The sequence below is a fragment of the Poeciliopsis prolifica genome, unplaced genomic scaffold (genome assembly GCF_027474105.1).
Source record: "Poeciliopsis prolifica strain line A6 unplaced genomic scaffold, Auburn_PproV2 SCAFFOLD005, whole genome shotgun sequence".
Taxonomy (NCBI): domain Eukaryota; kingdom Metazoa; phylum Chordata; class Actinopteri; order Cyprinodontiformes; family Poeciliidae; genus Poeciliopsis; species Poeciliopsis prolifica.
In genome coordinates this window covers 2,518,100-2,535,442 of record NW_026562380.1, presented here as the reverse complement: position 1 = coordinate 2,535,442, position 17,343 = coordinate 2,518,100, and the positions used below count along the sequence as shown (strand labels likewise).

Genomic DNA, 17,343 nt, shown 5'->3' with positions numbered 1-17,343 from the left:
AAGTTTGAGGCCGCAAAGGGACAAGATGCGTAAAAGTTTGGGTATGAAGATCTTTTGAAAGGTGTTCTAAATCCAAGAGTCTTGGTGATGGAGTCGATCTGTTTCCATACCTCATAGAGACAGGCCTGATGGAACGGCTGGCCACAGCGGGGGTCATTACACACTTGATCTGGGATGGTGTCCTCAAGCCGATAGGAGTAACAGATGCCACACTCCACATTGAAACTCTGCAAACACACACAGAAACCCAGAAACATCCAGTGGCACTTTCTAAAATAGAGTCTCTGAGCACAAACATGCTGAACCAACCTCCAAGCATCACCTGCAACACCCACTCTGCACTCTGTTGCTGCTCCACTATCACACCTTCAGGGCACTCTCTTTGCATTTCTGCGTAATGAGAAGCTTCTGTTTTTGTTTTTTTTTTCCCCCCCTCTTCCCCTGGAGCCATCCATTAAGAGAGAGGATGGCAGGTTTAAAAAAAAAAATCAACATCTGGTCAACCCAACTTTTTTGCACTCCTCTGAATGTTAATGAAGCTGAAGCATTAATCACCGTGGCGACAGCAGATAAACACAACGCCCTTTCAACCCATTCGCAGAGAAGGGAGGGGAAGGAATAATTTTTTTTCTTTAAAAAAAGGAGAGATAAATGGTTTTGCGTGATTAAAGCGGTTTGATAGTGAACAGAATTCTGCCATCTTTGTTATTCTAATGATCTTATCTGTAAACAACCCAATTAAAGGAGCAGTTGTGCCCACCTCTAAAAGAAAATAAATAAATAAATAAAAAAACATGGAGAGAAAAATATGGAAATGATGGAAAGAAAAAAGCAGTTGTGTACATCCGCCCGCTTAAAAGTTGAACATGCACAGCTCCCGGAGCTAATCCTGATGAGAACGGACATGTTTGAAATGGAAAAGGGTGCATCTGTGTGACATACAGATTTTTCGTGGGTGGCCGGTGACGGGAATTCGATCTCCAAAACATCCCGGAGGTTGTTCAAGACGCTGGAGTCCGGGTTCCTGCCAGCAAACCACAGACAGCTCCTTCACACACTAATTAACCACATGCAAATGAGCCTGCAAAGACACTGAGGGATGATTAGGACACTTTCACCACTGCTACACAACAAGGGGGAGAAAAAATGGAAAGGCTGCAGAGCATTGGTTTGTCCACACAGAGGGAGGGAGAACTTCCTGAGCTCTGGAGCAAATGCTGCAACCTGTGGTGAAATTAGAATCGAAATGAGGAGTAATCATCCTTTCTTTGCCTAAAACCCTGAGGGATGACCAGATAATCTCCAAGCAGCTGAACTGGTTCCCACTTCACCAACGACATGGCTTCCAGAGCGCCACCCATCCGTAAAACAGAGTTGGCCCCACCTCACAGGGGCATTGCAAATGAAAATCTGTACTTTATTTCAGTCAATCGCAGCAAAATAAGCAACAATAAAGCTTAAAAATCCTAAGAGTACATTGGTTGATCAAGTCAACATTTATCTGTTTGTTTTTTTTAATTCCTGCAAATAATGAAAATCCTGGGCAAAGTTAGATAAACTCAAATTAATAATACTTAAAAAAAAATCTGGATTAACCTAAAATTTGTTTAATTAAAAATAGTTTTAGCTGCTTTGTTTGGAAGCTAAACTGAACCCAGAACACCTAAACAACCTGGGGTCCTGTTTGAGACCCACATATATAAAAAATTATAGCAATTTACTGTTTGGATTTTCAATTGGGTTTATCAAAACGATTGATAAGTTGTTCAAAAACGTTTTTCCATTAATTTATCAGACCTGGAAAACAATAAAATCAAACTACACAATTTTCAAGACCGCCTCAGAAATCTGGATATAATAGAGGACTGAGCAATAAATCAATAATAATACTGCAATGCACATGTGATCAATATCAGTAGATAATATGTCAGACAGAATTCCTCTGAGTCAGAACCGCACAGCATTCTGGGAGATGTAGGCAGAGGACAGGCTTTAGCCACTCAACATCTCACAGCCAGGTAAGGAATATTGGCGCCATCAACTGACTCACTAAGTTTTTGGTTAACCAAGCAACAACCTGTTGAATAACTTACAGCAGCATTTGAAGGTTTTACCATCGTGCCTCATAACCGCTTAAAAATAAATAACTGCATAGAATGAAAATTGTGGATAAAGCAGGAAATGTCAGGAATGTTTTGCAGTATTTCAGGTATTTAAAACAAAAAGCTGATCAATAATTACTAATTGACTTATACCATAATTGTTATGGTATAAGGGTGCCCAGTCCTAAGTAATACATATATATCAATATAGACAGCACACAACAACCTGGAGAACAAATGATCGTGTTGTCAAACTCACCACATGTGCATGTTGGCGTTCAGTTTATTCCTCAGCGGCGTCACCACTGCAACAACAGAACAAAAGGTCAGACTTGGTTCTGGATGTGAATTCTGATAACAGCTTTAAATTTAAACTGAAGTTTGTTATCACAAATCCAAAGCACCTGCAGATCCTCCAGGATTGTCTAGAAGCCCCCTGAGAAAAAAACAAAGTTAGTCTGTCTCAAAAGAGCAGCCCTTTGCCCCCCCTGTCTGACGGCGCCTCTACTGGCTCATGTGAACCCTCGCTGCTTCCAGCTCCACGGGGAGCGCCGTCTTCGTGCACCGCTCATCACTTTCATATTTGTTTTTCCTACATGCAAAAAGCAATATTTCTAGGCGACCTTCCGTATTTGAGGGTCGCCGCCCGCCTCTCGTCTCGGCGGCTGAAGTGTGCGTGTGTTTAATATCTTTAGAGTTGCATTGCTAGGCAACAGGCAAGGAGTTGCACGACCTTGGGCTGACAGAAACAATGGTCGACAATTGACGTAGGCTTGAATAGAAAGCAGAGGCTCAAAGCTCCGGCCGGCTGTGGTGAGTGAGAGCGTGACGTTCAGGAAGAAGGTTGTTTGATACGGCAGAACACAACGACCCACACCAGCAATTTGGCTGAAGACAGGTGGAGATCAGATGAAGTTGTTGTTTTTTCTTTTTAAAGCAAAAAAAACAACCGCCAAAAAAACAGTGGTTTATTCCTTGAAGTCATCAGTAATGGGTGATTACCAGCCATAAAAAGATGTGTATTCAAATCAAAAGGGTTAAAAGTAGTGTTCTTTTGTAAGATCAGTAATTTTATGAAACGACTTTCTAAAATGCAGTTTAAGTGACATTGATGACACCCATTACTTATGAAAGAAATATAGTTTCATTAGAATCATAATCTTCTTTTAGACAGTGAATTAATAAGACTGAACACAAGGATGATTACAAATTCATCCTCTATCACCTGAAAAACATTTCCACGATTAAAGGACTAAAGTTCGAAATAGATCTAGAGAAACGGACCCCTGCTTTTATCTTTAGTTGCACTGATTACTGCAACAGCTGCAGCTGATCCAGAGCGAGGCAGCTCACAACCTCATTAAAGCTCGGAAAATAAACACGACATCCCAGTTCTAAAGTCCTTACACTGGGCCCCTATGGCTCGGAGAATAGATTTTAAATATTTCTGTTAGTTTATAAATTGCTGAATGGTTTAGCACCATAAGAAAGATCTGCTGCTGTTGTATCATTCAATCAATGATACTTCCATGGTGTCAGAAAATTACACCAAGAGTCATTTTTTGTGCAGCAGTTAATAACTTCCTGCTGCTCATTTTTATTACCAATTTTGTTTTTGTGGGTTGCCTCGTTCCTAAATCAAAAATATAAGTCAATTAATTATTCAATTATTTTGATGCAACAGGTTAAAATTTATATATTCAGAATTTTCATACATATTTTCTATATAAATCTAGACATTTTTTTGTTGATTTTAAAATATAATTGCTGCAGAACCAGAAAAAAAAAAAAACACACTTCTGAAGACAGGAGTGTTATTAAACATGGCAGGTGTAACTAGACTCTTTTCTCACTGAGTTTTGCTTATAAGGCACAGATCCCTCTGAAGGAAGCTGTAACGTTCGGTATGCTGCATGACCTCCAGGCAACAGCAGTCACCTATTTATAGTTTCCTGCAAACTGAATCATAATGAGAGGATGCTTCATGCTTTAATACATTGTGTCAGTTGTTGGGGTGTAATGCAGTAGATAAACTTGTGTGCATGCTGTGAATTCCTGACTTAGAAGTGAAACTGTGTCTGTGGGCTCCTACCCACCATGATCGGCTCCCAGCAGGCAGCACTCTGGCAGCATCTTCGGGTGTCGCGGATCCACATCCACCTTGATGGAGACGTTGTTTCCTGCACACATTCACATTCAAAAATACTTTATAGATCCAAAAGGAAAATGAAATAACTAGATGTGGAGGTGTTTAATTCAGCTGCATGATCCCACTTAATCTGGGTTTAAAGAGTCAGGATCTCGTCCACTGACTGAAAAGTATGGAGCAAAGAAGAAGTCGCTTCTTATGACGTCACAACCAAATCAAAATCTTTCTAATGAAGTCAGAGAAATAAAATCCTAACTCCCTTTAATCTATTCATATTTGCAGAAAAAAAAACAGTTAATTGCCTTTGCTTTTAGTTTCCATCATCAAAATATCAGCTACGATGACGCAAACATTACCTATGGCGATCCGCCTCATCGTGTCAGAACGGCTGGGTTTCTCTGGCTCTAGAACCCAGGTCTTCCTGTCGATCTCATCCAGGACGTCCCAGAAGTCCGTCAGGGACTCCAGAACCAGCAGGAACTGGCTGTGAAGCTGCTCTAGAGTACTCTGTGAAGGCAGAAATAGCACATGGGTTAGCGACAAAATGCTGCATTCTGCTTTTAAATGGACATTACTGAGAGACATACCATCAACTGAAACATTATCCTCAACCAAACCGATCAAAGTAAAAAAGAAAAACTGGACTATTTATGTACAAGTAAAGATTTAGTCAAAGTTAAACACAGAGGTGTAGGTTGGTGCAAAAAGCTTCTGCCGTGACATTTTCAGATTGAGAAGAAAGACAGCGTTTAAAACCAATCGGTTAAAAACTGCAGCAACTCAAGCTTGCAATAAACACGCTCACATAAACACGAGCTCTGAAAGCAAAGAAAGAGACGCTGATAGAGGTGCGGGAGAGCAATGCAGATGGAAGGAGAGGGAAAAAAAATTAGGGGAAAAAATGAACCAAAAATTATGGGTCATTGTGCCAGCACAGTGCACACAATTAAGCTTCGTCCAGGTGCTGAGAGCCTCAGCAATTACAGCTCAATTAATGCCAGCGCTATGATTACAGTTAGAGCCCAGGATAACTACTCGAGGCCCGGTTCAGCTGTTACTTAAATTCCTGCTCGATCAGAGAAGAACCTGAGTGAGAGCTGAAGGCTGCAGAGGATAAAAGGAGTTGAGTCGGAGCCGAGCGTTGCTCCTTGGCTGTCTCAATCAGTTCTCTTTATCTATGTATGATGTCTCTCCCTGACCTCCATTCAGCTCTGAGTGCAGAAATACTGAAGATGCAGTTACATCGCTCTGCTTTTAACCTGATTCAACTATTCATCTCCTCACCGATAACCTTAAAAGCACATTTTTTCCCCCTTCTTTTACAGAAACTTATCTAATATACTTGGAAACTAAAAAGGAAACATAATAACTGTCAGTTATTGCATTTAATAATTTTCACCCCTCCAAAAAAAAACTAACGTACAACAGTGTGTTCATAGTATTTTAATTTACTCTTTTGTGTCTAAAACTTTGTTTATGTCTTAAATATTTTGCCAGAGACAAGAAAACTCGCTCAAAATTTAAATTAAGACAAATTGATAAATATCACACCTGAATGTTTGGTTAAATGTAAATTGGTAGTTTAGATCATTTGGGGTTCTGTTCAGAAGCTAAGAGAAGACAGTATCTAAACTCCAGTCGGCAGGTAGACAACTGGACATGGAATAAAATACAGAGACTGTGGAGTCTGTGTTATCACATGTTTATACACCAACTCTATCTTCAAATATGCAGTTTCTTGTGGTTGACATATGGTAGAACCTGCAAGCACAAAGAACATGAACAACAAACACACACACACCCAGGTTTATTTCTCTTCCACATCTTGTTCCTTACAAATGCACTGAGTGGCACATCTTGGCCCTGTAACAGAGCAGGCAATAATTACTCATTCAAATGAACATGTCAGGGCTGCCGACAGACAGGCCCTTCCCCCTGCATGCACACACATAACACACGGAAAACACACACTTGGCAAAGTTAAGACCATGCACACATGCATATATGTATGCACACACAAACACACGCACACACACGCTTCATGTCGCAGAGTGGGAGAGATCCATCAACGGCCCAGCAGGCAGACAGACTCCATACGGTAGCGCTGTTCTAAGCTGCTCCTCACTGTACGCCTGCCATGTATCAGCTCTCACACACACACACACGCACACACACATTTAGCTTCTCTTTCCTCTAACCCACCAACTCTCTGCCTCTCTGACTTCTTTTAACAGCTCTTATTGACATATTTCAGCTCAGCTCTGCACTCCTCACTCTGCAATCAGGTTCTTGACTTTATTACACGCCAGGAAGAACAGTCCAGTTCAGTGCTCCGTTATAGTGTGTGTGTGTGTGTGTGTGGGTGTGTGTGTGTGTGTGTGTGTGTAAGCAACACACAGACTCGGAGGCAGTGACAGAGATGAAAGAAGAAGGACGACAAACAACAATAACGAGGGAAGCACAGGGACACAAAGAGCCCACAGCTGGTTTTGCATCAAAGCACCTTTATGGCAATTATAGCGGACTAAATTTGAGGGGCTAAAAGGAAAAGTGTTAATCGAGCAGGTGGAGACCCGCTTCGTTACATTATGACTCACAATGATTCAAGGATTTTTGTGGAGCGCTTCATTTTCTCCTCCTATTCCTAAAGGCCTCAATGCATATAAAACTATGAGGAAGTGACGATGCGTTCACCTCATCAGATTAAAAATGACACATTTTTGGATAAGAACAACAAAAAAAGAACATTTGTTTCCATAAATAAATCTGAAAACTTAGGCGCGTTTCACACCTGGATTTCAACATTAAAAATCAAACACGGGGCTTGAGATTTCCATTCTGATGTGACAATGTGAGATATCCATAACTGATCTGTTGTACATTTATGTTTTAATTAGGGTTGTAGTCAGGACTGTTTGACCTGAAATCAGACAAAACCAAGAGTTTGAAAATGGTGTTTCCAGTTCGGTTTCCAGTCCCATTAGCGGGATCTTGTGCTACGAGCTCATGCTCCCCTTTAGCAAAAGGCTCCGACATTCTCAGATTGGCACAGTTCTCAGTCCATTTTCACCCAGTTTTAGAGTATTAATGAGGTTTAGGAGGAATTTAGTCCACTGATTTTATTCAAAGTCAGGCTTTAAATACAAAACCTGCCAAAACTGAAGAGTGGACGAACAAACACTGGATGGATGGTTGGATAAAAGAACAGCGCTTAGAGAAGGCAAGAAATATTCTTCCATACTCTATTTTTATTTATATGTCCTGTTTCATTCTCTCAAACAGGAATGTATCTAGACTGAAAAACAGATTTTGATCACATTCCATACTAAAATTTATGTTATTTTATTAATTAGAAATACACAGATTCTCAACACCCTTTATTTCATAATGGAGTGGATTCAGTATGTGACGGCATGCTAAAAGGTGAGAATGTATATTCAGAAAAATATCTGAATATGGTGGTCTACCATTTAGCAGCAATCCATACCTGTGGTGTCCAGGTGATGGTCAAAGGGACTGGCAGGTCAGCTGAACAGTCAGGAGCCTCTGCTGGATGCTGCGGACGCAGCATATGGAGGTATCAGTCAGAAATACAAGGGAAGAGTTTAGGTCACAACATGTTTGGGAATCAGAATGGCCCAGTCAAAGCTCAGATCTGATGCATAAAATTCTAATAAGGTATTGGAAAACTTCGGCAAATCCTGCTGGTTATTCTATTTGCTTAATTAGCTCTAAAGTTCAGCAAACTTTCCAGATTTTAGATATGGAAACACATTGATATGTCACCGTTTTCAAATGATTCAGTAAAATAAATGCTATTTTACCTTTTCTTTATTAATTTAGAGGAATACAGTTTTCTGGCAGCCTTTATTCATTTTAAAGAACTAAGAAGCGATAGCTCAGATTTAACAAGCTGGTAAAACCAAAGTAGAGTCTCACTAAGAAGCTTTGGTAAACTGTCTCGGCTCACCTTCAACATTACGAAACTCTTTGTCCTTCCCCAGTCCTCCCTCACTCCCCAGTCATCCAAGCCTCCATGCGTCCATGCCAGTGCCGCCTCTTCCAGAGCTGTGTCTGGTGAGGAATGACCTGGCGCTGGATCTGGGGGAGGCAGCTGGAGGCCGGGAGGTGCCAGAGGGCTGAGGAGGGCCAGGTGGGCAGGTGGGCACAGTGTGAGGTCTCACAGTCCTCCCTTATCCCCGGTGGACGTCATCCCAGCTTAGGTAAGCACCACCTCACCATGACACTGTGCCCAAACTTTGCAACTCTGAGCTCTTCCACTACTGCTGCCCAACAGATGCCTTCATTTGACTTTGTGCACTAAGAAAACTTTTTAAAAAGTATTGTATTGTCAGCGTTAACCTATATTGTTATCAATGTTATATTGTTATCAATGTTAAATTTAGCTGAAATTTAAATTAGGATGCCTAATGAATGATTTGAGGAGATTGAAACTCAAAAAGAAATCTAGTTTTTAAGGTTTTGGAGGACTTTTAAAGTTTCTACACAAGTCATAGAAAAATTCAAAGGGAGCAATACTGTTTTATCATTAAAAGAAAATAAAGAATCAAAGGATTCTTTTAGATTAAAATGTTTAAATACTGATTAAATCAAACCAAAATAGACCTTAATGGAAAAAAATGTTGAATGTGGATAATTCTTCAACTCAAAATGATCTTCCCTTACCATTTAGTCTGAGTATCGGACGCTAGGGTCCACAGCCACTAGCAAATAGCTAAAATGCGCACAATCAGCCAGGAAATAAAACTCAACCAATATGGTATTTAGAGCTAAATTATAGTTATCATAAATAATGTATAAATATAATACTTTAATTGCAATGACCTGCTCGAATGCAATATTTAGTAGTAAGTTATGTTTCCCGTGCCATGCAGATCCTGCGTGCCAGTAATATATCTGGCCTGTTGGATGGACTTTCACTGCACCTGAGGTCAATAATGGATGCAGGTCTTTAGTGGCTCACAGGCGTGTAACGATACAAAACACAATACATAACATTACTTTCTAGAAATCTTCATAGATCATACTTATGCTGAAAAAAGGGCCTTATTCTGCACTGAATAACTTATGGTTTTTTTTTTTTTTCAGATTTCTTTTCATCACTTAAGACCTTAATAAAGTGCTTCAACTATGAATAGTCTGCAGTTCATTATTTAACACTACCCAGTTGGTACAGGGTAATGTGCAGCATGTGCTGTGATAGCTCCAGGTATCCCTAGACATTGGTTGTTATGGTCATTCTTTGTTGTTTATTTTTATCTCTGTTGCCATTTATCGTTCCTATTGGCAACCCAAAATGGTGTCAAGCAGATGATGTAAGAGTAGCTGGGGAATCTTCTCTTACTACCTCAACAAGAAATATTAGGATGTTTCAATATCAAAGATTTTGTATGACGAGCTCTTGTTACACCCTTACTGATACCCCTAAATAAAACCAACCAATTACCTTCAGAAGTCAACATATTACTAAATCAAGTCTACTTGTGTGTCATTTTAATGCTTGTTTGGGGACAATCCGTCAACAAACAGCATCAAAAATATTAGAAACAACAATTTTGAATCAGGATTGCATATCAAAAATGCAAAGAGTATGACATTACCTTAAACAAATATAAATGGCTGCCCACCTAAGCTAACAGACTGGACAGGGAGATCACAGGAGTAGCAACCAAGATGTAACTGTAGAGGAGCTACAGAAATACACAGCTTTGTGGGGAGAAACTGTTGACTAAACAAGTGTTAGTCACTCATTCCACAACTCTAGCCTTTTTTGGAAAGCGTGGCAAAATGGTTAAATTGTGGAAGGAAAGCCAAAGAAATTCCTTCTGTATTTTGATAAAATGTTTGTAGGAGACACAACACACATGTGGAAGATAGTGATCTGGTCAGAGACTAAAATCTGACCTTTTGTTTTTTTTTAAATCAGTATCCAAAATTATAAATGTGTGAAAAGTTTTTTTTGGCCAATAACTAAAGTGCAAAAATAAACTGAAATGAAATGAAAGCATTGACTGACAGCAGCAGTTATGCAGATTAGTGTGAATTTATTGGTTTTCTCTGTGCTCACAGGAAGGTTTCTCCATCCTGCTGAGGTCTGTGAAGAGATGCATTATCTGAGTTACATCTCAGTCACAGCAGGTTATCGTGTCTCTCCACATCCTCTCCAGTCTGACCTACATTTAGGGGCACAGATGTAAATCACAGATTCGCTATCATCTAAATGAATGTTTCCCAGTATGCAGTTTTGGAGAAGTTGGGATTGGGAGTTGTGATCTGGACTCACTGCAGGTCGCCTGATGATGAGCAATTTTTTTGGAGTGACAGTGTTCAAGTTGCTGTAAAGTTGCTGTGAGTGGCTCACCTTTGACTTGAGTTTAACAGTGAGAATGTGCTGCCTTCCAGAGGAGTCCTCTGCCCTCAGCTTCAGTGTTCGGAAGTCCATGTCAATGAAAAGCATCCTGAGGAAGGACGGAGCTAATTAGACCTTTGCTGCTCTCCGTGCCCACTCTTGATGTGCATTTTTAGAGGCAGAGGTCCTGAGGCTCACATGGAGACATGGAAAAATTGTGATGAAGAAAGAGAGTTGTGAAACGTGGGTTCAACCATAAAAATAATTTAATAACAAAAAATGCAATTTCACCAAAAAAAAAAAAAGAAAAAAAAAGTTACCCACATTAACTGAGCTCTATGTGAAAAAGTAATACCCCCTTAAACCTAATAACCAGATGTGCAATCACTGCTCCAATGACTCACACCCATCTTTTCTCGGTTCTTTTACATCCTTATGGAAGAATGTTGTCCCACTATTATTTGCAGAACTGGTTCAATTCAAACACAATAATGAGGGTTTTCAAGCATTGTAAACCTGAAAAGGTGGAACACTCAGTTACTACAGCAGAAAACAGAGCAGAATGTTATAAGTGTAGTGACGCCACCTTGAAGGAACGCTACAGACAAGATCAATTCCTAATGTGTTCTTGAGTTTGTTAAGATTAGGTTTTTGCAGATCTTTTAGCCTACTCAGTATTGTTGGACAGTTTCTATTTAAGAGCTTCTTTGATTCTGCAGGTCACGCAACAATGAGGCCTGTGTGCGGCTAATGAAACTGAACTCAGCTGTCTAGAAATGCGGTTAAAACTGTTAGTTTTTGGTTTAACAAGGGAAGTGATTATGCTTCCACATAGAGTTTAGCTGGTTTAGAAAGCTTTTTTATCTTGATACAAGAAATCAAAGCTGCTTTTTTGTATTTATTAAGATTATGTTTATATGGAGGGGAAAGGGGATTTTGAATATATTCTCCACATTTTATTGTCTTTTTTTAATTTAGAAAGAACTAGAAAATACTAAAATTTTATACGTGAGCAAGAAATAATGGAATAGGTTATTAGGACAGGCACTTTACTGAGAAATTAATTACAGTGGCACTTACAGAACAGCCAGAAAATAATGCGTCTCTGTGTGACTTTAGATTTTGGAGTCATCCTATAAATCAGACTCTTCTTCAGGTCCTAAATTAAATCTATTAACAGGACAAAATGCTGATGCAGTGCAACCACTCACCAACACCTCTGTCAGATTTACGACACCATGACCATTCAACGAGTGACAACCGATCAGAAGTCCACCTCTGATCTACTGAGGTCTGAAGACAAAACACTGATCTGAGACAAAGCATCTAAACAACCCTTGTCCAGATTTACAGTATATTACAATGGTGCTCTGTGATGAGGCTGGTAGAGTTGTATATCTAGCCAAGACATATAGAGGGGAGCAAGAGATAAGTGATCTTCAGACACACACTTAGGGACATGATGGAACGACGGGAGACAATATCCATTTGGGTTCAGCTCATAAAAATGATCAGGCCTCTCACACTGAAAGCCACAGAAAAGACAACAACCCACGACAGCATCAACATATCAAAGACAAACAGAGTAACATCTTCAGGAAGTCCTCAAAACAGCCACAAAGTATAAATTTATGTAACAGGCAACAAATACACACCAGTCAAGTAGAGGTGAGCAAAATGGATTGAGAATTGTATTATGATATTTTGTGCTTCTATCATACTGATAAAAATAATGATGGAAATATATTTATTACTTAATTTTAAGGCAACTCTATGGCTCTGACTGCATGGCGCAGAAATCATAGTGTCACAAGCACAAAAAAATGTTAAATTGGCTTCTTCAGGGCCCAACTTAAACTGCACACAGCAGGAACTTTTAATTGTATTTTCCAACAATGGAGAAAATAGTATTTTTTTTTTAATTATTATGTCAGTTTTGTCACTTTGTATTTGTAGCGTTAATTCAAATTTGTTCAGATTACAATAAATCTAAAGTTTTATCATGATAAAAAAATTATGAAAAATTATGCAATAAATGCTATTTTCAAGATAACTTAACAGATCAGAATAAAACTTTAAATGAAAACAATATGATAATCTAAATGTTTTTTTCTTTGTCCAGTGGTAGCATCATTCTGTGGGCCTGTTTCACCTTCAATCGGACCAGTGCATTGAACAAAGCAAATATAAGTAAATAAATTAGGCTAGCATCAAGATTCTGAAATGACATTCCCAAAACCTCCTTGAAAATTGGAAACTAGAGTTGAAAAACCTCCTTGAAAATTGGAAACTAGAGTTGAAAAACCTGGTCTTTGCCAGCAAACCAACTAATTAAAATCAGAGCAACCTGGAGAAGAAAAGTTTAAATAATTATGTCAGTATCAAACCCCCTGGATGAGTAGACGGCTGATTGCAACTGCATTAAAAACACCCACATGTTCATTTCCATTGCTACAGGGTCTCACACACCAGAGACCAGGGACAAGCTGCCACCCCGATGATGGAATCAGCATGATAGTTCGACCTCTTGCTGGGAAGACTGATGAGAGCTTCCCATTTGCAACTCCACAGCAATGTGAGCCACTTCTCCACCATGCAAATTTGTGTGCGATTTTCTATTGTATTCTGTGCATGTTGACAGTGTGATTCATGAATAGTGCGATCAACGCTTTCTGTATGTTGTATCACAAAACACGCATGTAAGATGCAAACAGAGGGCCGTGGCATTTACAAATGAAGGGCACAAAAAGAGATATGCACTAATTTTATACAGGATTAAGACGTGCAGACACACGAGTCTGGCTCGTGGTGTTATTGTGGTAACCGGGACACCATCATTACTTAGAAACTGTAACCCGGGAATTCCCAGTACTATTAGAGATCATGTTTGTATTGCAGGATTAGGGAAGTAATTTATTAGCTGGCCTAATAATGTAAGAAAAAACAAAAATGGAGGAACAAAGCTTGTGTTTGTAGACCTAGAAGGCCCAGCAAAAACACCAACACAGTGTGACTGAGTGATAACGCCGCAATCGGAAGACGTGAAGCCCTGCACGTTCTCCAACAGGTTGCGAACATGGAGCACCAGCTGTGCCCATAATGAGCCCAGGAGCCATCATGGTCATGTTTCTGGTGGAATCAAGTGATAGCAGCTGACCTACTTGACCCCATTTTCCATTAATTAGCGCATTTTTCGTCACAGGTTTGCCATTCGCAGCCTAACAAGATGACCAAACTAGGAAATGCCAAATAAAGACACGTGGAGGGGAAGAGAAGACTCGCTTTACCTGGTCCAATCAGCAGGCAGAATTACAGCTGAAACCCCTGGTGGCTATTAGCATGGCACATACCAATTAAGACGCTAAGCAAATCTCGAGTGCTTTAGAGATTGAGGCCCGCTGTGTATAATGCTTTCTAACCGTAACACTGCACTGAAAATGATGTCAGTCCCATTTCTAGCATTAAGCATACCTTCACCCCCCATCTCCTATTAAAACCTGAGAGTCTTCAATTAGAGCCATTTGCATTTTGCTAACATCATAATTGCAGTCGTGGTCATTAATAGGAAAGTGGAAAATGAGTGTGGTAGTCAAGGATTAATCCGAGCTGAGGGAGAACACATATCTTCCTGCTAACTGCCTTCTCCTGACGACGGTATTAGCCGGGCTCGTCAGCACACGAGAGCTGAGCTTTATTAAAGGCGACCTGGATTTAACTGTAACTCAATAACTAAAAATAAGGAAGTCATTAAGAACCCCTCGTTAATGTGGGCGTGTGTTGTTGAAAGCTACAGGAGAGGGAGAATAATTAAAAAAAAAGAACGGCTGCTCCATTTAGCCACATGAGGCAGGGAGATTTTCATCACACCAACTTGATTCTACCTCTGGGGAATAAACAGGAAACTTGAAAAATAACGTTTGGAACTTTCCTATCCACTGCTGGTTTAGATTCTTACTGTTGGTTTAGATTCTTAGCTGATATGAGGATCAGTTAACAGAATATGCTCCATCAGCAAGTAATTCCACTGACAAATTGCTTCCACAGTGTTCTGGGACCATGTAAGTGGGAAATGGAACCATGTTAACAAGCTGTTCATTAAGAAAAAAAATATTGTTTTGGTATTAGCTGATATCCTTTGTAAGCCACAACAGTTATCTAAAGCAGAAATTAGGTACAAATTGATTCAGTGGAATTTCACAAGGTTGCTCTGAAGTACATTTCTTTGAAGCTCCTGGAAACTAGAACATTACATTTTAATTGTTTTATTTTACAAAGATATGCAAATGTAAATGATTTTGGGTTAATACTTTAGTAATTTTCAAATTATTATTTTTTTAATTATTGGTATCTGCGTGGGTATCGTCATGTTGTTGCTGTTCTCCACATATAAGCTACTTCTGGATCAGTGCTTCTTTGGTTTTTTTTGTGCATCTACTCTGTATCTACTCTGTCTTCTCAAACCCCCAGTCAGTCATGGCAGATGGTTATTTACACTGAGCCACATTCTGCTACAGATTTCTTCCTGTCAAAGGGGAGTTTTTACTCTCCACTGTCGCTACATGCATTATCATAAGCGATTATCTACTGTCACCACAAGCTCCTTCAGGAGCAGTGAATGCTGCAAGTCAGTGACTCAGTGCATTTTGCACTTTAAGAAATACTTCTCATCTCAAATTATGTTTGCCCTAAATTGCTATCAAATGCTTCTGGTGAAAATAAAATGTCAGTGTCATAATTATCCCCAATACTCCTGTTTGCAACATTTGTCTAAGTTGCTTTTATTTTGCTTTTTTGTTTGTTTAAACAAGAGTAGACACTCCTTTCTCTCATAAAAAAAAACACATTTCATTTAATATTATCAGCACCCAAATAATAGAAATGTGATTGTTATGTAATTTTAACTTTTTTGACTGTGTTCCCTGAACAACTTCAGGTTCCACTGAAACATTTGTGTCTGTTAAATGGCTGCTAAAACTAAATGCTATGTTTTGTTAACAGTCCTTTAATAATTTTTCCATACTTACTTATCCCATCCGACAGTCTCCATCTCAGATATGAGCTGGGAGTAATATCGAGGAGGCGGGACGGAGCGACCCTCAGGATATTGATTTAGAGCCACTTCCTAAATAAACACGCAAAAAGAGCAAATCATATGTATTCACCAAAATCATTTTACCACAAGCCAAACTGTATTAGAGCCACTTTCCTCTAAACCACTTTAATCAATTGAATTCTCATAGGATAATTTAATAACGTAACGAAACAATATAAGATCTACGTCTTCATCTTTTGCTTATAATTATACATATCACGTCATCCTTGTCCTTACCAAGACGGTTTTCAACTCCAGAATGAAACTGCCAAGATCCACCGACTGCTGCAGCCTCTGTGAGATAGACATCCTTGAATGAAGGTATAATGAAGTGACACTGTCTATTTTTGCTTTCCTTCAGCCAGCCGTTCAAATCAAACACAGTGTTTGTGATTAATGCGTGCTGCCACCCGTTTAAATAATTAATGATAGCTTAAAGGCTGTGAAAATAATGAACTTTGCAGCCCAGGGTGAAATATCAATCTCATCCAAATAACCCTGAGGGGCCCACGTAACAAATGCAGACATTTTCCAGGCAATGTTAATTAAACAGTGGGGGGAAGAAATAGAAGGGCACAAAGAAGGCAACATGACATGGCGATAAATACACAGGAAACGACAAGATATTAATCAGAGATGACAGACACAACGTTTCACTTGATACCGTGATGCCACAAGCAACTGATTATACATTTACCTGCTTCACTATGTGCTCATATTCACGCAACAGGTGTTTCAGCTGCCAACAGCAGTGCAGCCTGCAGAGACAGAAGTTAGGAGCAAATGCAGCTTCTTTGTAAGAAAAACACTCCCTATGAAATCAACCTGGGCTTTAATGCAATTATTAATAAAGAAAGGAGACGCTATTAGTACCTGGCCCGCTTCAGCTGGAGATCTGGAGGGAGGAGTATTCTTATTCTGAAGTCTCTTTCCTGGAGAAAACATACCTTGTAAATGTAATGTAATGACAAACCAACACAAAGTTAAGCATAAGTGTGGAGTGGAAGGAAAAGGGTTCATGGCTTTCTTTTTTTCACGAACAAAACAAAACTCTGAAATTCCAATTAGTTTAAAACGAATTTATTTTGGGGAATCAGAGTAAAAGGGTTGAATATAGGCTGCAACAGATGATCTGTATGTTTCAACAGGACCAAATAGAGGAGTAATGCAAACTTTAAGGGAACCTCACATCTTCCATCATATTCTGTTGCTTCCCTGTGATTTGACGAAATCAATAAAACAACAATAAACAGAAAAACCTGTCAAATTTCCTAGCATTCTGTTTACATTAGTTAAGTATCTTCATTGACGCAGATGCTTAAACAGGTTGGACATTTCCTCTAACACAGAAAATTGATTTTTTACGCGAGAATACCCACCTGTACGGTTATGAACCCATCATAGACTGTTTTCTTCTTGTTGAGAGGTAAAAGTAGCGGGTTGTCGCGTATTAACAAGCTCTCCATTGAAGTTTATGCAACTTTCAGCTGTCGAAGGACATCAGTGTCGAGTGTTTCCACGCAAACGTCAGTAATCCCACGCACGCATGAAATGAGACGAACTTTCATTAATTGGGTGAACTACGACAGGCTAATTTGCTATAATTCAAGTAATGCAGTTGAAAACACGA

At 39.5% G+C, this 17,343-nt stretch overlaps 1 protein-coding gene across 1 annotated transcript in view; it reads right to left on the bottom strand.

The window, feature by feature from the left end:
* fancl (FA complementation group L) overlaps positions 1–17,343 on the bottom strand; it is a 19,678-nt gene extending 2,335 nt beyond the window's left edge. The window contains exons 1-12 of the mRNA XM_055029870.1: positions 17,093–17,343; positions 16,587–16,645; positions 16,411–16,471; positions 15,951–16,007; positions 15,646–15,743; positions 10,634–10,730; positions 7,739–7,807; positions 4,608–4,758; positions 4,199–4,282; positions 2,362–2,407; positions 943–1,024; positions 111–227 (exon numbers count right to left, since the gene is read on the bottom strand). Of these exons, the coding sequence (XP_054885845.1) occupies positions 111–227; positions 943–1,024; positions 2,362–2,407; positions 4,199–4,282; positions 4,608–4,758; positions 7,739–7,807; positions 10,634–10,730; positions 15,646–15,743; positions 15,951–16,007; positions 16,411–16,471; positions 16,587–16,645; positions 17,093–17,179 (1,008 nt within the window). The 5' untranslated portion in view covers positions 17,180–17,343. The remainder of the gene's footprint in view (positions 1–110; positions 228–942; positions 1,025–2,361; positions 2,408–4,198; positions 4,283–4,607; positions 4,759–7,738; positions 7,808–10,633; positions 10,731–15,645; positions 15,744–15,950; positions 16,008–16,410; positions 16,472–16,586; positions 16,646–17,092) is intronic.